Source organism: Xenopus tropicalis, chromosome 5 (genome assembly GCF_000004195.4).
Source record: "Xenopus tropicalis strain Nigerian chromosome 5, UCB_Xtro_10.0, whole genome shotgun sequence".
NCBI lineage: Eukaryota > Metazoa > Chordata > Amphibia > Anura > Pipidae > Xenopus > Xenopus tropicalis.
The window spans coordinates 125,500,140-125,523,575 of record NC_030681.2 but is presented as its reverse complement, the minus strand read 5'-3'; the positions used below and the strand labels follow the sequence as shown (position 1 = coordinate 125,523,575).

Below are 23,436 nucleotides of genomic sequence, written 5' to 3'. Positions count from 1 at the left end.
TAAGTGAACTTTTTTAGTATTCTTGGAAACATTTCACTGCTCATTTGAGCAACTTTAGGCTGAACTTAAGAAGTCATTGTTACTGTTAACTACTAGATAATGTATATCATGATTTGGATGAAAATGAACCTTCATAGCCCACTAAGGTATCTTTTCCCCTATATGACATGAGCATTAAAGACAAAGACAGTCAGCCCATTACACAAGAGACACATTGGGTTACTATGTAAACCCCCAGATGCCCCTTGTACACCAGATGGTATCATCATTTGCATTGGTCATTTCTGCTGTTTGTGACATTGATGTCCTGCTGTGTTTCACAAAATCAAAGAACAAAAAAAGAATGTACTATTCTCAAACCATTCCTAGGATTGTGGTGCTGTAAATTAAGGAAATCCTTATTTAGGTGCTCAAGTAAATGATGTTAATGCCGTTAGCATTATATTACACTCTACATATAGTAATATATTTGATGCAATTATTTAATAGATGTTTGATCGAGAACTGTGCATCCGGCAGCTGCAATACTCTGGAATGATGGAGACCATAAGGATCCGAAAAGCGGGATACCCAATCCGATATAGTTTTTCTGAATTTTTCCAGAGATATCGAGTTCTGCTTCCAATACAGTCTCCCTATCGCAAAAAGGTAGGAAGAAATTTCACAATGAATGACTGAAAATTGTATTCGTTGACACTACAAGTAAATACATTAGTAAACATGTATATGGTATCCCTTCTCCTACACTCCCTATCCCTTCTCCTACACTCCAAGCGGTTAAAATATACATTAGAGGGGGCATTTAGTAACGCTTGATTTGTTTTTCGAGATTTTGTTTTTTTATACCAAAATATGATTTTGTCCTCGAAAAATATTTTTTTTCTCAATTTATTGTGCAACAAAACCGCATCAAATCTGAAAGCAAAAATACGCCATCTACAACCTGTCCAAGTCATGTAGAAGCAATGGCAGATGTCCCTTTGAGAACTGGAAGATCTTTCTTTGCTTTGTGGTTTAAAAGGTTTTTTTTTTGAAGCTGGCTTTTGTATGACAATATGAAAAAGTTGCATTTTTTTGGCACAGTTTTCACATTCTTTCGTGCTTTTTCAGTTTGTTTCTTTTTATAAATTACTGACATTCTTGGAAATGAGTTTAGTTGTGGTTTCAAAAACTCTAAAACCAAAACCCAAATGTTAATAAATGCACCCAATTTGTAAATAGGATTTAGTTCTCAAATGTCTTTGAGCACAGTCTTTGCACAAAAGGTATGTTTTATAAGGACTTTTAAAGACCATGTTTTCATTTACAAAAAATATGGGGAAAATAATTCATTTTATACATATACTTATGGCTTCCACAAGAAAATTAATATTTTTACATTGGTTATCCAGTGATTCTCCAAACGTACAGATTATACTACATACTGTATACTAAAAATCCCTGTCTGCAAGAAGCCGTGTACTCTATTGGGAGATTTTCTCAAATATGGTTGACTTGAAAGACAGAGAGTTTATTTAAAAAGTTTTAGAAGGCTCCAAACAATATTCATAAACCCATAAATACAGTATTTATACATTGGTCTACTTTTCACTGATACCATCTGAAAAATATTTTTTTCTCCTTATTCTTTTTTCTTCACTGAGCAGAGATTTACTGTACTTTGCAGTTTATACTTTTATTGGTTTTCTCTTCCTTTACCATTACTTATTTTCTCTTCCTTACATTATTTTTTTTCTAATGTATCAGACATGGCTTTTCTAACGAATTACTGCATATACTCAAATACTTCTATTGATCAACTCTTTTGGTTTGAAACTTCAATAAAAAGATTTGACACAAAAGAAAATCCATTAGGGTGATGACTGCATAGTTACGTTAAACCTTTGTCTGTTGATTTTCGACTGGCATGCAGTATAACCCAGTATAATCTTTAGCCCCAACCCAATTTGGCCCAGCACGTAGATATCTAATTCAAACAGAGGCCTCTCCAAACGAGCAGGTCTAAATGTAGATGGCCACTTTACAAAGCTCATGTCTGTACTGGACATATTTTAGTAATTAAGATAAGTTCTGTGTGCCATTTATAAGCGCAATGTTATACATGCATTCTTTTGCTTAACCGTGCTTATTAAGTGGGAGTCTACATATGTTCTATATATGTTCATGCTTAGCTCTCTCAGATCCCTACTATCTTGCGTTATAGATTTATCACATGGCATTTTGTTCTTTACTTTATGTACAGTTTATAGTTATCTTGTACCAAACTCTAAACCAGGTGAAGAAACATCCGCTCTTTGCTTTACTTCCTGTCTCTCCAATTTTGTCTGCTGCTATGTTATGAGCAGATGCTTCATTAAACTTGTATTTGTTATTTTAAGCATTTACACATATTCCTGAAATATTTTGAACATATTCCTAACACCTACAGGAAAACTTTCGGGAAGGTTGTATTGACATTGCCAAATCAGTGATCGGAAAACATGAAGACTGGAAAGTAGGAAAGACCAAACTCTTCTTAAAAGTAAGTGAAATAATATACATACATATAATTTACCTTTAGGTCAGCAAGCATTACTTTACTGTTGGGATATAATTTCCAGAAAGATATGGCATGTGTTGTTGGTTAAACAATAGCTGGAAGGCTGCAGGATCTCTCGGTGGGCAACATCCATGCACAATGCCCATCAGCCCATTCATTTCTATCATAGATCTATATAACATCTATTATTTTTAGCATTAATTATATACAATTGTTAGAGTGGGTCCTTGATATCAGGCTCTTTGGTGGGTCCTGGGAGGCCCAGTCTGACACTTTTAGGAAATAACAATGGCTACTTGTTTTTCTTTTTATTTATTTTAACCTTGCCTTTAAAGGAATACTGTCATGGGAAACAGATTTTTTTATATTTAATTTTGAAATTTCACATGGAGTTAGCCATATTCTTAATTTCCCAGGGTTCCACAGTCATGTGACTTGTGTTCTGATAAACTTCATTCACACTTTACTGCTGACTCTTGTATTGCTAAAAGTGGTAGGTATGAGAATAGCGCTCAATAATAAAAAAATCCAAGTCCGGCTTGGGACTCCTCCAGTTACATGTGAGTAGGAGAAACAAAAGGTTACCTGAAAGCAGTTCTAATGGGTAGCACTGGCTCCTTCTGAAACCTCAGACTGAGTCACAATGCACTGAGTTGGCACCTACACACCAATATTACAGCTAAAAAAATACATTTATTGCTTCAATAATAACATTTTAAATGGTAGCGTGAACAGTGTAATTAAGAAATAAAAAGTACACCATAAGATCATGACAGAATGGAAACAGTACAAGAATGTTGCTTGAAAAAAAACTATACCCCCAGAATGAATAATTAACCAACAGATAGTTCATATTATGTTAAGTGACCTGTTAAATAATCTTGCCAAACTGGAATATATGTATTAGTAAATATTGTCCTTTTACATCCTTTCCCATGATCCACAATTCAGTGATGGGCTGTGGCTCCCTCAGAGATCACGACAGGAAATAATGCAGCTCTGACTGTAACAGGAAGTAGAGTGGGAGTAAAAGGCAGGACGCTGTCCATTCATTAGCTGATGGGGCCTAGAATGTTTGTGAGCCTTGGCTTGTTTATTTGCACTGTGAAACCTATGATCCCAGGGGGTGGCCCTCAATTGTTAAAATGGCAATTTTCTATTTAGGATTACCCAATGGCACATACTACTAAAAAAGTATATTTTTAAGAAAATGGTTTATTTATATGAAGCAGGGTTTTACATATGAGCTTGTTAACGCAATATATTTTTATAGAGACCTACATTGTTTGGGGGTATAGTTTTCCTTTAATAGCTGGGCAGTGGCATTTAGCATTCTAACTGAAGATAGTTGTATTTTGTGACAAGGATATTGCCTTAAATATAATTTCCTTTCTCTTTAGGATAATCATGACACTAAACTAGAGGTAGAACGAGATAAAGCCATAACTGCCAGCGCTATAAGGATCCAAAAGGTTGTAAGGGGGTATAAAGACAGGTGAGTTATCATTGTCGCAGAGCAGAACAATATGGGCTCCCCACCCTATACTGTATATCATTGCTCTTCAAATTATATTGGGGTTTTTTACTTTACCCTGGAGTTAAGCTATTATCTTTACAATTTCTGTGTGAAACTTTTTTTTCCAGTTCTTCCAGTGATTCAGTTGCAATAGTTGTATGCAACACAATCCATAACATTTGGCACTTCAAATATAATTTATCTTTTTTCTTTCAGAAAGCGGTTTCTCAGACAGAGAGAGGCTGCCATAAAAATTCAGTCAGCCTGGAAAAGTTATTACTGCAGAAAAACCTTTCAGAAGGTAACTTTCTGTGTGCTCCTGTAGGGGTGCCATTGTGGTGTTTATTATTGTAATAAAAATAATAGCAATGAAAGTATTAACTCAAATCCTTTGTTTGGCTTAGATGCTACATGGTTTTCAAAGGCTGCAGGCAATTATAAGAAGCCGGCCAGTTCAAATGCAGTATAAGAAAAAACGTGAGGTCATCATTCAGCTGCAAGGTTTAAGTCGGGGGTACTTACTGCGCAAGAAGATAGCAAAAAGGAAGAATGCTGTCCTGGTGCTTCAGACATATACTAGGGGCATGCTGGCTCGTAAGGAATACAGGAGGATGAAGAGAAATGTAAATATATTGTTCATAAAGTCTGTGGTGAAATCATTTATTTATACATTTATTCTAAACCTGCTAACTTTTATTGTCAGGAGTACCCAAGCCAACAAGACTGGGAGGAGGCAGAAAAACGTAAAGAGATGCAAAAAGCTCTTCTCTTGCAACAAGAAAAAGAGAATTTAGAGATGGTGGAGCAAGTCTTTGGTTTTTTACCTGCTATGGTAAGTGGTAATTTAAATCTCAGCCATTTATAAGGGCTCCAGAATGGTACCAGTGTGTAAGGAGATGCAGAAGAAGGAGATGCAAAAGAAGGAGAATAGCAGGGTAATGTGCAAAGTGCAAAAAGAACAGAGCGGCTTGTAAATGACCCCTATAATGTCAAAGATTACCCTTTCTGCAGCTTGCAAGCTACAGGGGTATGCAAGCTCTGCAATCAGAGTTACCAACAGAGAATCTAGTGCTCTTCTAGGAGTCTATATAGAAATCTTTCACCAATTCTGGAGAAGAAGAGATTTCTCTACTTCAGCTTTGTTGCACATTTCATCTTTATGGGGAATAGCTCCTAATTACTTTGGTATTTTGTATGCCCACCTCTCCCACACTAACAAGCATATTGAAAACTAGCTTGCATTGGTTTAAATGGGTTTCCTTAAAAAATAATTGTAATTAGTTAAATTAATTTGCTGGATGGGTGTCACTCAGGATAATTATGATTTGTACTAATATCTCGTTGCACAGGACATGGATACTTCTCCATTTTCAGATGAGATAGACCTGGACACACTGCTGTATGAACCAGATAAAGAAGAAGAATATACCTTTCCTAAGTTTGCTGCTACTTATTTCCAAGGTTCAGCCACAGACACACACATAAGAAAGGCATTGCAACAGCCCCTACTGTACCATGAAGACAAGAATGATGTATTAGTAAGTCATATTCTTATTCTGGAGTATGGGTTATAGTCTGTCCTGGGAAATAGTAGATTACGTACAAATATTTGCAGCCTTTGCTACTGTTCTAGACTTTGATTGACTGTTTTCCTCTGGGTTTGACAACCCTGTTCAAGAATCCTTGCAGTTATAAAATTATTCTAATAAAATTGTCTGGCACCCATTAGAATTATTCACAGAAGACACAGCTACACTGACAGTCTATAAGCAAAGTGGAGATGTAAAGCTCTGGACTTGCCAGCCAAGAGGGGAGGCCCAGGAGTGTAGAGTGTCCTCAGGTGCCCTAATTAATAAGCAATATCAATATAAATTGGTGAAACAGGTCAACTTTTGGAAGTTTAAATTAAACCACTGAAGACTGTATAAGGTTGATATGTACTTTAAAGTGGTATGACATTGCCTGACAGAAGATTCTGTTCTTTTGTGCATTTTAGGCTTCTTTGGCTGTTTGGAAGATTATTCTTCGTTTTATGGGGGAGCTTCCAGAACCTGCACTCTACACGCCAAACTCCAGCAGTGAAAGAAGTTCTGTGTTAACACAAATCTATGACACTTTGACCAGGAAAAACAATATTACCGCTGGAATCAAAGATAATGTGCGTGGGAGAGGGAAACTAAAGGGATCATTGATTTTTTTTACAGCCAGTACAGCGCTCTTTTACAGTTAGTGCCTGACCGGACTCCCTAGCCTGATGAGCAAATAAGGGGGCAGGGGGGATGGCAACGATGCCCCATCCCCTGACCAACCCTCATAAATACATTGCTGTCCAATGCTGGCAGGGTTGTATTCACAGTGTAAGCACTGTGCCCTCAAGTTTTGATGATGGTGCAAAGTGCAAACATTGTGGCAGCTTACACCTGCTTTTGGCACTTTGCACCCCGATCTTGTGTCAGTAAATTACCCCTTATATATTTTGCACATTCTATTGCCACGCCTTTAAAGTGATAAAAGCCCAAAATAAATATTTTGCCTAATGGAAGAAAATACAGTTCTATGCAACTTTCTAATATAAATTAACAATTTTAATCTGTTTAATTACTTAATTGTGGTTATTTGTAAATTATACTGCTGGTTCTGTCTCTGAATCTATGTAGTATTGCTTCTTCGTCTGTTAATCGATTGGCTTCTGCTACATTGCTTCAAGAGTCAGAACAGAAAGTCACAGATAGGTACTAATTTTAGTCGCATTTAAATATAACTTAAACCACTGAAAATGTATAATGAATGTTTAATGAAAAGTTATTAGTGAATATTTTAATTTTAGTTTCTCATTCTCTATGATGTGGTAAGACAGCTTTTTTAGTTTACTTTTGCTGTTCCAAAAGAAATAACAAAAACTTAGATATTCTGAGGTCTTCTATATTAAAATATTGGCACAATATCAAAATATGTTTTTTGTTTTTTCAGGTACCAAAAGTTAACAAGAAGGGAAAAGGAAAGGAAATTTCTTCTATGAAACTAAAAAGAGCATCAAAACTGGCAGGGCAGGTAACAAATATCAAGTGTTGGACAATAATCTTCAATACTCATGTATATAAATAATTCTGAAGACACTTCTAAAGATACAGTGGAGGAAATAATTATTTGACCCCTCACTGATTTTGTAAGTTTGTCCAATGACAAAGAAATTAAAAGTCTCAGAACAGTATCATTTCAATGGTAGGTTTATTTTAACAGTGGCAGATAGCACATCAAAAGGAAAATCGAAAAAATAACTTTAAATAAAAGATAGCAACTGATTTGCATTTCATTGAGTGAAATAAGTTTTTGAACCCCTACCAACCATTAAGAGTTCTGGCTCCCACAGAGTGGTTAGACACTTCTACTCAATTAGTCAACCTCATTAAGGACACCTGTCTTAACTAGTCACCTGTATAAAAGACACCTGTCCACAGAATCAATCAATCAAGCAGACTCCAAACTCTCCAACATGGGAAAGACCAAAGAGCTGTCCAAGGATGTCAGAGACAAAATTGTAGACCTGCACAAGGCTGGAATGGGCTACAAAACCATTAGCAAGAAGCTGGGAGAGAAGGTGACAACTGTTGGTGCGATTGTTCGAAAATGGAAGGAGCACAAAATGACCATGAATCGACCTCGCTCTGGGGCTCCACGCAAGATCTCACCTCGTGGGGTGTCAATGATTCTGAGAAAGGTGAAAAAGCATCCTAGAACTACACGGGAGGAGTTAGTTAATGACCTCAAATTAGCAGGGACCACAGTCACCAAGAAAACCATTGGAAACACATTACACCGCAATGGATTAAAATCCTGCAGGGCTCGCAAGGTCCCCCTGCTCAAAAAGGCACATGTGCAGGCCCGTCTGAAGTTTGCCAATGAACACCTGAATGATTCTGTGAGTGACTGGGAGAAGGTGCTGTGGTCTGATGAGACCAAAATAGAGCTCTTTGGCATTAACTCAACTCGCTGTGTTTGGAGGAAGAAAAATGCTGCCTATGACCCCCAAAACACCGTCCCCACCATCAAGCATGGGGGTGGAAACATTTTGCTTTGGGGGTGTTTTTCTGCTAAGGGCACAGGACAACTTATTCGCATTAACGGGAAAATGGACAGAGCCATGTATCGTGAAATCCTGAACGACAACCTCCTTCCCTCTGCCAGGAAACTGAAAATGGGTCGTGGATGGGTGTTCCAGCACGACAATGACCCAAAACATACAGCAAAGGCAACAAAGGAGTGGCTCAAGAAGAAGCACATTAAGGTCATGGAGTGGCCTAGTCAGTCTCCGGACCTTAATCCAATAGAAAACCTATGGAGGGAGCTCAAGCTCAGAGTTGCACAGAGACAGCCTTGAAACCTTAGGGATTTAGAGATGATCTGCAAAGAGGAGTGGACCAACATTCCTCCTAAAATGTGCGCAAACTTGGTCATCAATTACCAGAAACGTTTGACCTCTGTGCTTGCAAACAAGGGTTTTTCCACTAAGTATTAAGTCTTTTTTTGTTAGAGGGTTCAAAAACTTATTTCACTCAATGAAATGCAAATCAGTTGCTATCTTTTATTTAAAGTAATTTTTTCGATTTTCCTTTTGATGTGCTATCTGCCACTGTTAAAATAAACCTACCATTGAAATGATACTGTTCTGAGACTTTTCATTTCTTTGTCATTGGACAAACTTACAAAATCAGTGAGGGGTCAAATAATTATTTCCTCCACTGTACCTAAAGATTAATCTACCATGCTGAATCCCTCTCTCCTAGTAATGATGCGGACAATGTCTTCAGGTCAGGTTTTCTTTTACTATCACCTGGGGAGTCACTGTGCCAGTGTTTCTGTACATGGGTTCATCACAATGCTAATTTAAGTGCCTCTTTTTTATATTAAGCAAACCAGTTTTATCAGTCTGCCTGTTATTTTGTTACTTTTCATATTTTATCAAAACTCTAGCCATGGAAGTATGAGGCAATATACCACTATGCTATGCATTATTCACCCTTTACATTTAAGTCAGGCTTGTTAAAATGTACGTTACCAGCTAGGTTCCACAGACCCTAATTTATCATAGCCTACCATAAAACATGCATTTTTTTGTATTAAATATGATATAAAATATGGTCTGCTCCATCTCTCATGCAACATTGCTGTATTCCTGAGGGCAAGTCAGGGGAAGCACATAGGGCAATTTTTTATGCCACTACTGCTCTATCCCTTGTATCTGAGGTCTGTGTAAATATCCTTTGATATCTTACTTCACTCTGTACAGCTTTGTTTCACATGCAATCTCAGTCTGGGCTGCTGTAATTATAGGTATTCTACTCTGCACATTTTTTATAAATAATTCTGAGGTTGTATGGTTTATGATATAGTAACTTTTGATTTGATTCTTAGGTATCTAGGCAGCTCAGCAATGGAGAAGAGATTATGCTGGAAGAAAGCTCTATCATTGATAAACCTATGTCTAACCTAGAAAAAATACATTTTATTGCTGGCAACGGAATCCTGCGCCCAGAGATTAGGTATGTGTCTGTGCCATAACTTCTTTATCAAGGAGACTCACCTGGTTGTAAATTGAACTACATGTCAGACCTTCAGTTTTTCATCCTTCCATAGCCCGAGGGTTCTAGACTTGGAGCTTTTAAAGGAACTGTAACACTAAAAAATAAAAATGTTTTAAAATAATTAAAATATGATGTACTGTTGCCCTGCACTGGTAAAAGTTGTGTGTTTGCCTTAGAAAGACTACTATAGTTAATAGAAATAGCTGCTGTGTAGCCATGGGGGCAGCCATTTAAATTGAAAAAGGAGAAAAGGCACAGGTTACATAAGAAGATAACAGATAAACTGTGTAGAATACAATGGGAATCTGCTACTTATCTGTTATCTGCTTAGTAACCTGTGCCTTTTCTCCTTTTTTCAATTTAAATGGCTGCCCCCATGGCTACACAGCAGGGTATTTATATAAGCTGTAGTAGTGTTTATGAAGAAAACACACAACTTTTACCAGTGCAGAGCAATAGTATATAATATATTAATTATTTTTATACACTTTCATTTTTTGGTGTTACTGTTCCTTTAACTGCTTGCTATTAGGCTTGAGCCTGTTATGATCCAATCTTGTCACTCCTAGCTTTTACGCTATGTTACATTGGTAGAACAAATTATGTTACAAATATAAATAACACACATAATTCTGTGGCTGCTCCACGTAGTAGGGGAAAGGACAACCATTATATAATTTCTTTGTACATATCTTTTTAGAAATACCTTGTAATCTTACAACATTATATGTGTACTTATATTCTTGTTTAATCCAGGGATGAAATCTATTGCCAAATCTGCAAGCAACTGTCTGGAAACAATAACAAGACCAGCGTTGCCCGGGGCTGGATTCTGCTGGCACTCTGCTTGGGCTGCTTTCCTCCTTCAGACAAGTTTCTCAGGGTGTAGTAATGAAACACTATTCTTATAACAATGTTGGGCTTGCTGGCACTGTATATTTTAGTTTAGTATTGCATTAAAACTCCATAGCATAAAACCATTTACCTAATGAACAGGGAGTTTAAATATTTCCCTTACATACAGATGCAGCATTTTAGGTGGGTATCTAGAGTCAGGACTAAGACCCACCATACACTTGCCCATTTTTCCACTCCCCTTAGTTCATGAAACTCAAATTGAAATTTGTCTCTTTCCTAGTGCCACTCTTCCAGCACCACTAGATGTCTCCAGCCTCACTAGGTGTCTCAGCATGTACACTGTACATTTCCAAGAAATTTTGACTATTGATCACATGCTGTCTGCCTCTTTGCTAGACTCAAACTCAAAACTAATTGTTGGTTGGGTGCTGTTCTCTTGAGCTATTAAGCGCCTATTAGTTAGTAACTGAGCTCTAGTGATTTATCAATAAAATCCATTAAAGTCAAATAATATAAATCACATCTATCATTTCAAATAAAACAGCAGTTGTGGTTTTGAATGGTGTTTTCTGTTGTCTCCTCAGCTATTTGAAGGTAACTTTCTTTGATTTGCACTCACAGTATCTACAGAACTTTATCAGAACATCACAGATTGCATATAACGCCATTTGCATAAAACGGCTGAATCGAACCCTACAGAATGGAGTGAGGTCAGAGCCTCCTAGCTGGCTTGAGCTACAGGTAAAGGGCAGTGTTAAACTGGGTCTTTTGTGTCTGTATGTGGTTAACATTTACTGTTAAATATTTGGTAAAATATTTGTGTTATGTTAAAAAATTAGCCTAATATATAGAATAATGTACCCCATGTTGTAAAATATATAAAAATATAAGGATATATATAGACCTATATTAGAGGTATGTTAGAAGTGTAATAGAAGTCACTTTGGAGTTCCATGACTTGTATATAAGCTCTCAGCCTGTGGATTTGTACCTTTATAGTTATGGAACTCCACTGACTTTAAGTGACTTTTGTGAGTTAATGTAGTGTATTCAATAGGGATAAGAAAGCTTTTTTGCCTAGTACAGTTTTGCATCAAAATTCACATTTTTTTCCAGTTGTAAATCCATGCTAGAAAGTCACCATGGGGTTATTTCTAAACATTCAAATTTTTTGCACTAAAACTCCCAATATTAAAATTGTAAACTCACAAATTTGAGGTATTCAATAAAGTTTTCCATATTCAGATTTTTTAATAAATAAGCAAACATTCGAGTTTGTTATCCATGCAATTTGCTTTGCTGGGAAAAACAGCTTTTAATGCGTGGACCAGTTCTTAGAGTACAAGAAAAAAATGGATTATGTTCTAATTTCTTAAAGAGTATCTTGACATCTTCTTTAGGCCATAAAGGGAGTGGGATCCTTTTCTGTGCCAGTAACGCTTATGACAGGTCATTCTATGAACATCCAAACTGACTCTGCAACCAACGCTCGAGAGATGTGTAAGGTCATTGCCCAGAAACTGCAGCTTAAAGATACCTTTGGATTTTCAGTCTACATCTCAGTTTATAACAAGGTAAATTTCTGAACTTTGCAAAAGTGTTTTCAACCATGTGTTCAGGGCAATATCTATAAGGCAATTACAATTTATATGCAACTATGGTGAATGGTTGTAGATAATAATTTCTTATTATTCGGAAACACTTAGCAAACGGACATTATATAGGATAAGGAATTAAAGCCAAGGTGTTTGTTCTATATCACAAGTATGTAACTTAATAACTGTGTTAGAATAATTCATCATGTGCTCCTTTTCTCTATTCCTTGTGCATAGTAGTGGGGGGTGAGAAATAGATCAGAACCTGGGTTGCTGTAATGTGTGAGCCATTCTTTACTCTCTTTACCTTGACTGCTTACTCAAGTCCAGCTACCAGTGGTGCAGAGCTCCTAAGATAATTAGGTCAGCAACCCATTATTTAAAAAATATTAAGACATCCCTGGCATATTTTGATACTTCCTAACATTAAAATTAGTATTTACAAAATTGCCCATTTTTGGTGCATTCAGTGTCCCCTGAGAGTTTACAGAGTTTAAAGTGAACCAGGAGGCTTTATTATCAGAGCAAAAGAATAATATTCCACTCCAATCTGTGTGAACAAGGAAGTTTCAGACTTCTGTTTGTATAGCACATTATCTCTGCATATGACACACTTTTGTGTTGCTGCCTTAGGTATGGTCATTGGGCTTTGGGTCTGAACACCTAATGGATGGAATCTCACAGTGTGAGCAATTGGCAAAGGAGCAGGGGGAGCAGGAGAGGCATTCCCCTTGGCGTCTGAACTTTCGCAAGGAAATCTTCACACCTTGGCACGACTCTTCCACAGACTCTGTAAGCACAGAGCTTATATACTGCCAAGTCATCCGTGGCTTATGTTTTGGGGAATACCGCTGTGACAAGGTGAGTTTGAAAAGAAATGCTGTTAGTGTGTTGTCAAGAGGGACATTCACTCCCCCAGTTCGCTTTATAATACTTGACAATAAGCTAATATGTATATAAGTGTTAAATACCAAGTATCTTCTTTTCAGGAGCAGGAACTTGCAGAGCTAATGTTAAAGCATCATTACATTAAATATGGAGAGGTGTTAACAGATCAGCATGTGGAGAGTGTTATGCAGGATTGCGTGCCTCCCAAACAGCTGGAAACCAAGCAAATGTCACACTGGCTAAGTCTTCTAAAGGAAAGGCAAGCTGTGGTAAGATGCCATGTATCCACTGAAGTTGTTCGCTGAAGTGATTCATTTTGCTTGTGAAACTTAACTCTGTTGACTGGCTTTGTTAAAACCAGAGAACTCATTAAAGCAGATGCACATACACCATATTATATGCAGGTGTGCAGCTTACCACTTTTATTGTGATCACCTGTGCATATGTTAAGAATAATTATAGTGCCAGGTACAGTAGGTCACACTGCAATCTTGCAGCACATACTTCTGTCCTGATGTTTGCACACATAGCAAAAAAAAGTTAAAGGAATATGGCAATTGATCCAATATTTTAAATCCAAGGCCTATGAACCCCTTAATCCTGCTCTTCCTTCATACCGAGTAGGCGTTAATGGTGTTTTATGTATGTATGTATATCTTTATTTATAAAGTGCTACTTATGTACTCAGCGCTGTACAGTAGAATACATTAATACAAACAGGGGGTTATTAAGATAATAGATAAATACAAAGTATTACAATAAAGACAAATAAATAAAAGATACAGTTGCAATAAGAGTCAAAAACACAAGAGGATGGAGGTCCCTGCCCCAAAGAGCTTACAATATAGATGGGAGGGTAACTTACAGACACAAATAGGCAAATGCAGTATAAGTGCTGTAGGACACAGTGGGTGACACTACAATATAAGTGCTAGTTCCCAGATCAGGTGCTGGGTGAGTGCTCCAAAAGGTAGTCTTTAAGTTTAGTTTTAAAAAGTCTGAGGGAGGATTCTCTCCGGAGGAAATTAAGGTTATTAAGGTTAGAAACAACAGAGGAATATGGCTTCTAATCTGGGAACACTGCTCATTGCAATGGACAAGGCTGAATCTGCTGGTGCCTAAGGCTGTAGCAGACTTACCTCAAATGCTTATCTCTAGCTCACCAATCAGGATGTGGTGGATATATAGAGCACAACTGTGCTCCATGCAATAAAAGATCAGAATATAAAGTTTTAAAATTATGCCTCTTAAAGTTACAACCATTATCTTACCTTGTTAAAGTGCCGCCTAGGTAAGTATCTCAGCTATCCTTGTGGCCCAAACAGCAGTGAGGCTGAATTATATTGCACTGGCAGAAAGTACTAGCACTTTCATATCCAATTTTCCTACTGGTTTTATGACCAAAAGATTTCCTGAGGTCTGATACAGCAAAAAAACATTATAGCCTTTATTCAGTAAATAAAAGTTAAAAAAGCTGCACTTGCTCATGATCATTTCTCATAATGTTCGGGGAAAATTTGTGCTTGGTGGGAAAAATGTTCTTAAGCATTTTTGCATGTTAAAAATGTTTGCCAATAATTATACATTAATGAAAACCATTTCTCCTGGCAGGCTCAGTATGTGAAGGAGAAGCACCCAGCCTTACAAGTGAAGGAAGCCTTTGTAGAGTACTCCCGACTGCAATGGCCACTTCTATTTTCAAAGTTCTTTGAAGCCTCTAAATTTACAGGTAAGAGGATGGCAGGGCTACCAGTTGCCCTGCTGCCCTGTTTGTAGCCATTAGTATATATCTTATTCTACGTCTATTGTTTCTATGGCTTAACCTCTCTGGAGCCAAAGCATTATGATTAAAATTAACCACCCTAGCTCATAAAAACTGCTTATTGTGTCTTTCCTACTATTTTGCCATTTCTTTATATAAGGGCCAAGCATTAGCAGGAATCACTTCATTGTTGCAATAAACTGGAAAGAAATAAACTTCTTGGATGAAAAAGAGAAAAGGCTTTTGCAACTGTCATTTCCTGAATTAATTGGGATCCGTACAAAGAGGTGAGCACAGGGCCGCCATCAGCGGGGGAAAGGGGGTACAGCTGTGCCGGGCCGCGTCATGAAAGTTACACAAATTGCATAAGTTAAATAAAAAGTTACGCCTAAACTGCAAAAACTGCCTAGAAAGATTGGTGTAAATATAGAGCAAGCCAACCCCGCTGAAAGTGTGTGCACTCACTATAGATGCCTTGAGCCCAGTAAGGCCCACAATGTTGCCTTTCAGACTAACAGTGTGCTGCAGTCACTTGGACTAGTATTACTTGAAATACCCTGGGCAGGTTGGGTAAATATTCTGCATAGCACCTGATCCAAAGGGATTTTTCACAAAGGTTGAGCACTTCAAAATAGTGTGACTTTAAGAGGGGCATGGGTGATTTCTTGAACAAGCATAATATCCATATATACTGGCATACTAAAATCTACAATTAGTATCAGTGTTGGTATATAGTTTATGCACAGTATGTGAGTGTATAGATAGGTCAGGATAGGTTTGTGTCTTTGCTGGGTACTGAATGGACTTTTGTCTTTTTTTCAACCAAACTTAATTATGTAACTGCTTTTATAAAGGAACATCAGCTGTTTATATTGGGAGCTATTTCACTGAATTATAACAGCTTTCCAGCTGGGGAACCACTGGTTATTGGGCCCCACAGCAACATCATTGGGCCCCTATGCTTATGCACTTTACATAACTTATGCAAAAACTTACGTTGCTTTCAAAGAAACTTACGTGACTTATGTATAAACTCCACTAACCCCCAATCAAAATACTGACTTATTAGCACATTGATTATTTTTACTATTTTTATAAACTATTACTGACTAGTTATTGGGCCCCACAGCAAGATCATTGGGCCCCTATGTTTACACAATTTACATAACTTATGCAAAAACTTACATTACTTTCAAAGAAACTTGCGTGACTTATATATAACCTCCACTGACCCCCCCCAATTTAAATACTTAAGGTGGCCATACACGTGGCGATCTGACGATGTTTCGTACGACCATCGGTTGCACGAAACATCGTAAGATCCGCCACACACCATTCAGGGCTGAATCGGCAGGTAAGGAGGTAGAAACAATAGGATTTCTACCTCCTTCTGCCGATTCAGCTCTGAAGGGAGAATTTTGGTCAGGCGCCTTCTATGGCGCCCGATCAAAATTTTCAAACTTGTCCGATCGGCGAGTCGTCCGATATCGGCAGCTTCCTGCGATATCGGTCGACTCGCCGACATGCCATACACGCACCGATTATCGTACGAAACGAGGTTTCGTACGATAATATCGGTGCGTGTATGGCCACCTTAACTTATACAAAAACTTACGCAACTTCCATATCAAGCAATACAGCACAGAGCAGGGGCAGGTAAGTAGAATGGGGTTAAACTTAAAGCAAACTCCACTTACCACCAATAAACTGAATGAATTATTAGCACATTAAGTAAATGGAACTCTTTATATAAACTGCTTATTATAGAGTGACATCAGCTGTTTATATTGCACTAACAAGGGGCATGGCCATAATTCTGGTTCTGTGCACTTGTGTTCATGGGGACCCATATAAATAACTTGTGCAGGGCCCCAAAATTTCTGTTGGCGACCCTGAGTGAGCACATGAGCACTGTGTCCCTGTATCCGGAGCTTTCTGACACTTTCTTGTCTACACCATAATACATTCTACTTACATAAACTACCCAATAATAATAATAATAATAATACATGTTGGAGTGTGCTGTTTACTGTCTTATTTGCAGAGCTGAGAAAACCTTTGGCCAGTGCTGTATTTTAAATACACTGCGTGGAGAGGAATTTGTCCTGACTTCACAACACAGTGATGAAATAGCTCATCTTCTCCTTTACTTTTTGGATGAACTGAAGGCCAGATCTCATTATGCAGTGGCTCTGCAAGACAGCTCTCATACAGTGAAGGAATCATTGAGTTCTACTAAGAAAGCACAAACAGGTGAATTTGCCAACCATTATGTCTGCACTGCGTTCTTAATAATTACTTTTACAAAGGAATGAAGCCAAGAGTTGTAATACTTGTATTTGGGAGGCCACAAGCATCACACCATCTTTCTCAGCTCGGAAGTCACAGTGGTAAATAGCAAGCATATAACCCTTATAGAAAGAAGTCAAAATCAGGAGTAAATATTTTGCTGGGCCATTTTTCTTATGCTAACAGGTTCCTTGTACAGGTTTGGACTGGTTGTATGCACAGTATAGTAATGTAGACACCCCCCCCCCCCCCAACCTCTGCAAAGAACATCTTGGGGCCTCAGAGTAAAAAAAAACCTAGCAAAATTAATTATTAACAAGAAAAGGTGCATATATTCATGAGGTAAAGCTTTATATTTAAAAAAATAAACTCTTAGGGTGCCATTTATTAACGGTCAGATTTTTAGCGCTAAAAGTCAAGGAATAAAAAGTCACAACTTTTTTAAGATTTACTTTGCGTCCAAACGGCTAAAAATCTCAATCCGACAATAAAACTTGCAGATGGCAGATATCCATTCCCCTTCCCTGAAGGATCCTTCTTTCATTCGAAACTTTAGAGATTTTTGGATTTTTGACGCTGGTTTTTGTACAAAAATCTGAAATGGTTACGGTTTTTATGCAATTTTTTTTTTTATGGGGTTTTCGCAACTTTTCCGCAACTTTTCCTGTGTGGGCTTTTTCAGTTCAGATTTTTTAGCAAATGTAAGACATTCGTAAAAACAAGTTTATTCAAATTTTTAATTAAAATTAGTGAGAAATGTTAGAGTTTTAGTAAATCTGCCCCTTAATATATAAAGCATATATATAGGCAGGACCTGGAATTCTGTGGATCATCCACTTCCTGTTAATGTTTTTATCACTGGTTGTATATACCTGGGAGAAGAATAGGGAAAAATACTGTCTTTTATCTTTCTCACCTATAGAATGATACCATCAGATAAAATCATAGTTTAACCATCAGATAAGTCTCTTTATTTTTCATGAGTGGAAGAACTGCTTATGTAAGTTTTATAACTGTTTATTGGGCAGTGACATTTTTAATGAGCACAGTCATTTCTGTAGTTTTTGTTTCTATATAAAGTCTTAATACAGCACCTTTTAGGGATAACCCATATTGTTCACCTTTCACAGATGAACCTGATCTTCTGAGTTTCCGCAGTGGTGATGTGCTACTGCTTGACAGAAGCCCCGAGCTCCAGCTGAGGGCCAACTGGATCTTTGCCAAGAATGAAAGGACAGGGAAAACTGGAGCTGTCTCACTGAGCTCCATTCATATCATACCAACCCTCAGCACACCTTCAAGTGAGATATTGGTAAGAAAAGTAGCTCTGAAACAATGCCACAGTTCCAATAGTGCTAGTTTCAACTAAAAATGCAGTTTTATGGAGCATTATATGTCACCGACTGCAACTACATAAACACATCTTGATGTTATGCTATCACTTCACCATCTTTGAGCAACATCAAAGTAAAACTTCATTCTGACTTTTAGAGGCTGATTGTGATGTCCCCAGAGGAGCGCAAGTCAGAATTCTATAATGCTCTGGTGGAAGACTTTGAGAAGCAGGAGGAGGTGAAACCATACACCCTGGAAGAATTCTCCCTGCATCACTTCAGGTACAAGCATTGGGGTGCAGACAGGGCCACCATCATGGGGGTACAGTTGGAACTGCAGTAAGGGGCCCCCTTAAGGCTTGACAGTGCATATAAGGGTAACTCACCCCTTACTCGAGTTATTTGACCGCGATGGATCTCTGCTATCGTGGGCGAGTAAAAGGCTTTGCACTGGCAACTATAGAAGTCGCTGGTGGAAAGTCCTTGGTAATCCAAAGTCGCACAAAGTTTTCTCCTGCAGGCAAAAGCGGAGGTGGAAAACAAAGTGATGCGAAGGGCTTTTCACTGGCAACTTCTATTGCAACCTTTTTCCGAGAGGTTACTTACCCACAATAGCAGAGATCTATCACGGGCGAGTAACTTACTTTGTGGGATTTTACCCTAAGGGGCTTTGTTTTTTTCCATTGGGGCTTTGTTTTCCTTTATGGCAGAGCTCACTACCCAGGGAGCCCAAATGGACAGTGTGCAAATAAATAGGGCCCCCTAAAGGGAGGGCCTTGCTAACTTTTTTAAACTTAAAAATAATTTTTACACTTATAAATTTTTACACTTGTATCATGTTTGTATAGTTAATTGTGCTAATTGATGACGCTGATTATGCTAATGAATTGGATATATATTGCCGTTACCTTCACTGATGTGTATGCTTGACAAAGGGATTGCTTTTGCCCCGAAACGTTGCATTTCAGTAATAAAGATACCTAAAGGGCTAGTCCCGTACACAGCTCCTGAGTGCCAGTGCTGTTGTTTCTATTCAGAATATTTGGGAGGGTGCCGATCCCTCCAGCAGTGTGCACCGAGCGTGAAGTTTTTGGAGAGCTGAGGGTGTGTGAAAAAAGGTCTTTTGTTCGTTTACTTGCTAACTTTGGGGCCAGCCCCACTTAGAAGTTTACTGATGCCAGCCCTAGGTGCAGACAAGCAAGTAATCAATGCACAAATATATAAAAAAAATATATAAATTATCCATATAACATGGTTTATTCTACAGCCTGTCTTTGCTTATATGTGATGTTTAGGAATCCAGACCCTGAGTCTTTGTCGAGGGCTGTACTACAAAGATCCCGTGGAAAGACACACCTGTGGGCCTATTCTAGAGAACCATTAAGGCAGCCACTGCTCAGGAAAGTGTGTGAGATATCAGATCTACGTGATTATGCCTGCACAGCATTTACTGATATCCTTTATCAATTTATTTAAAAACATCCTGAATCCAATAACAATCATGGAAAAGTAGGATAGTATGTTTGCCTAGTATACAGGAGGAAAAGGAAAAAAAAAACAAATACATGAAGGCATCTCCAATTTGGCTTGGGAGAATTGTTCTCTTACTTCTAAAGGGCAATAAGACCATCCCTGTATCAACTTTGTACTGAATGCTTTTTTGATTAGATGCCATCGAGTCTCTTGGAGCCATCTTCTAGTAAATACAATATCAGAAAGATTAATGTATTGCCGCCTTATATATTTATATATATTGATCATAAGGGTCCACTGCAAACTATCCTACTTTCAGTGTAAGAAGCCCTAGTTTAGCTAGTATTTCCTCATAACCTATATCTTACAATTTATTGACTTTGTTTTTCTTTTTTTAATTCACTTACTTTCAAAACCAAAACTGCAATCCACATTTCATATAGGGCTTCACTAATGCTTTGTAAGAGGAAAGCGTTTCCCCCTTCTCCTGTTAATCTATACGTTATTATATTAATACAGAACAATATCTTGTAGTTTTCTGATTAATTTAACTTTAAAAAATGTTTAGTTCCACTATCATTTCTTATAATACTGAAACTACCTGGTTTCTTTAGTCCACCTCCCTACAGTGTGCCTCTTTCCTATTGTGGAGGCCCTCTCCCTTACATTGGAGACTGTGGGTAAAGTTCTGCTCAGCAGAAGGCTTTGTTGCAATAACATGGTCTCCGACTGCCTGTTTAATTCTGCAATGGCATTAAGATATGTGTTCTGAATCTATAATTATAAGAGGGGCTGGTTTGAAAATGTAAAGCAAACTGGATTCTTATACCTGGGCAGACTTTTGCCATGTTAACAAATTTAATAAGGTAGTGGGGAAACTGATAGGAAAATAATATTTAGAGACATATTTTAACTGATTTACCTTTATGGCCCAGAATTATTAGAGTTTGCCACGTGGCACATTTGACTGCACTTTTTACAGTATTTTATAAATATCTTAACTTTTCATACCTATCATGAAATATATGGGGGATTACCCCTCAAAACAGACTCACTCCCCTGTGGAACTCACTGATCAGATTTTCTCTGGACCCATCAAAGAAGAGGCTCTCCGGGATGAAATCTATTGCCAGATCTTAAAGCAAATGACTGGAAACAGCAAAAGGTATCTTAGTAGCCGTCTAAGCAAACAGCTTGCACTGATATCCAACCTTCATTCTTCATCTCAGTCTGTTAATGGCCAGCTTTACTGGTTTATTCAAAAGTAAGAGCAAAGCACATATTTACAATGATGAGGCACAGCACTAGGCTCAAAATGGGTGCAGAATTACGGCCCACTCAAATTCCATACACAAAGCATTTGAATTTACTTGTGCCCACCTTCACTAATGCTGTGCTCCAGTATAGTGGTGGCTACCTTTGTGCCTTGCATTTATGGACTCTTAATATTGTACCACCTAAATGGCACACTACTAAAGGGCAGGTAAGTGCATGTCAATGTCCCACTCCCATGTTGCCCCATGTATACCAATTTTTTTCACAGTTTACTAGTTGCAGCTAGCAACCACAGTATGTTGCATTTAATGTCGGTCCTTATTGCAGCTGCAGCAATTACTCTGCAATTTTGGGATACAGTTTTCCATTGTGTGTAACAAAAGCATTGTGTCTTATTTGCACATTGCACTTGTTTCGTAAATGAGCCAATATGCTTTCTGGAATATACCCCTTAAAGCTGTCCTTTAGCAGTGAAAGAATTAGAACATACTTTAGTGTAAAGTAAGCTAGTATCAGTCTAATTTTGCCAACTCTTTTTGATTGCAGCTACAGTGTCAATAGTGGATGGCAATTACTTTGGCTCTGTACTGGACTGTTCCCTCCTACTAAATTGTTGTTGGTCCATGTTAAAAAATTCATTGAAAACCGTCAGAAAGAACCGTTGGCTAAAGCGTCTCTCCGGAGGATCCTCAGAGTGCAACAGTAATGAGCATTTTCTCTCTGTATATTTCCAAATGCCCTACTAAGTAACACTAATCACAGTCCAGCCTATGGTAAACAAAATAACACAACCGTGCCTTCTTGCCACACTTCCTACCACAAATAGTTGCACTGGCGAAATCCGGAACCAAATCCTGGATTCAGTGCATCCCTAATTTACACATACTTACGTTATTTCATCCATTGTAACACAACAAATACTTTGTAAAGGACCCTATATTTATATGTAAGTCTAAGGTAAGGGGAGAGAATGAAAATAAAAGGGGCAGATCAGTGTACCTACTGTAGCAAGTCATGGGCGTGGTGCTGTAGGGGGAGATATTATGTGTAGTAGCTGTGTGCATATGTCTGTGTGTGTTATTTCAGGAATAAAATCACAGCTGATATGGTACAATGAGCATTAGGGATCCCAGAAGTTCATGTTTTTCTACAGGAAAAAATCCTTTAAATCTTAACCCTTCCCTACAAAAAAACATAGTGTAGGCTTTGTTGGCAAGCCTGTCAGTGATAAAAATAAAGTAGAATAAAAACGAGCGTGGCAATAAATGGGTTAAACACAGCACACAGTTATTAATAGATTTACATCCAAAACACCCATGTTGCTCCCCAACCCCTTGGATGTTGCTCCCAGTGACCTTAAAGTAGGTGTTTATTTTTGAATTCTTGGCTTGGAGGCAAGTTTTGGTTTCATAAAAACCCAACATAATGCCAAACAGAGCCTCCTGTAGGCCAATTAAATAGCCAATTATTGCTCTTGTTGGCACCCCCAGGAACCTTTTTTGTTGTTTCCCCACATTTTTTACATTTAAATGTGGCTCATGGGTATAAAAGGTTGGGGATCCCTGTTGTAACAGGTGAGTATATTCTTAGTACAGGTATAGGATCCATTATCCAGAATGCTCAGGACCTGGGGTTTTCCGGATAAGGAGTCTTTCTGTAATTTGGATCTCCACACCTTAAGTCTACTAAAAAATCATTTAAAAATTTCATAAACCCAACTGAAGTGCATCCAATAAGGATTAATTATATCTTAGTTGGTATCAAGGAAAAGGTTCTGTTTTATTATTACAGAAAAAAAGGAAATCATTTTAAAAAATCAGAATTATTGCTTTTAATGGAGTCTATGCGAGATGGCCTTCCCGTAATTTGGAACTTTCTGGATAATGGGTTTCCAGATAATGGATCACATACCTATATTATAAATCATTGCAGTCATTAAGCTTTCATTAATTTCCCAGTGTTTGCTTCATTGTACTTAAAATAGGCTGCACAAAGCTAATGCTGTACGCTAGTCATATGCATATGCCAATGGGGCAAATGTCTGTTACTATATTATCCCTTTATGTCTGTGTATCCCCTTATGTATAAGCCTTCTCCCTGAGTGTGTCCATATGTTACAGGTATGGTGCCAGGAAGCAGCCCCCTCACCTTGTTGAGGTAGAAGCCATACAGCAGATGAGCACAAAGATCTACCACAAGGTTTACTTTCCCAATGGGAAAGAAGAGGTGAGGCTTCAATGCAGTTCCCTGCGCTCCTGCTAACCAACATACAGAAGAAATATCTCTATTTTTATTAGTAAAAAACATATTTCTTCTAGTAGAGCT

At 37.9% G+C, this 23,436-nt stretch overlaps 1 protein-coding gene across 1 annotated transcript in view; it reads left to right on the top strand.

Annotated features, from left to right (window-relative positions):
* The window catches only part of myo7b (myosin VIIB), a 56,409-nt gene that overhangs the window by 25,322 nt on the left and 7,651 nt on the right, over window positions 1-23,436 (top strand). The window contains exons 17-40 of the mRNA XM_002936613.4: window positions 490-648; window positions 2,429-2,521; window positions 3,940-4,034; window positions 4,272-4,356; window positions 4,460-4,678; window positions 4,759-4,887; window positions 5,405-5,593; window positions 6,052-6,213; window positions 7,026-7,106; window positions 9,468-9,595; window positions 10,394-10,520; window positions 11,117-11,236; window positions 11,896-12,069; window positions 12,724-12,951; window positions 13,080-13,247; window positions 14,590-14,707; window positions 14,901-15,027; window positions 16,785-16,993; window positions 18,160-18,341; window positions 18,521-18,645; window positions 19,659-19,816; window positions 20,848-21,001; window positions 21,658-21,813; window positions 23,232-23,337. Coding sequence (XP_002936659.2) covers window positions 490-648; window positions 2,429-2,521; window positions 3,940-4,034; window positions 4,272-4,356; window positions 4,460-4,678; window positions 4,759-4,887; window positions 5,405-5,593; window positions 6,052-6,213; window positions 7,026-7,106; window positions 9,468-9,595; window positions 10,394-10,520; window positions 11,117-11,236; window positions 11,896-12,069; window positions 12,724-12,951; window positions 13,080-13,247; window positions 14,590-14,707; window positions 14,901-15,027; window positions 16,785-16,993; window positions 18,160-18,341; window positions 18,521-18,645; window positions 19,659-19,816; window positions 20,848-21,001; window positions 21,658-21,813; window positions 23,232-23,337 — 3,492 coding nt within the window. The remainder of the gene's footprint in view (window positions 1-489; window positions 649-2,428; window positions 2,522-3,939; window positions 4,035-4,271; window positions 4,357-4,459; window positions 4,679-4,758; window positions 4,888-5,404; window positions 5,594-6,051; window positions 6,214-7,025; window positions 7,107-9,467; window positions 9,596-10,393; window positions 10,521-11,116; window positions 11,237-11,895; window positions 12,070-12,723; window positions 12,952-13,079; window positions 13,248-14,589; window positions 14,708-14,900; window positions 15,028-16,784; window positions 16,994-18,159; window positions 18,342-18,520; window positions 18,646-19,658; window positions 19,817-20,847; window positions 21,002-21,657; window positions 21,814-23,231; window positions 23,338-23,436) is intronic.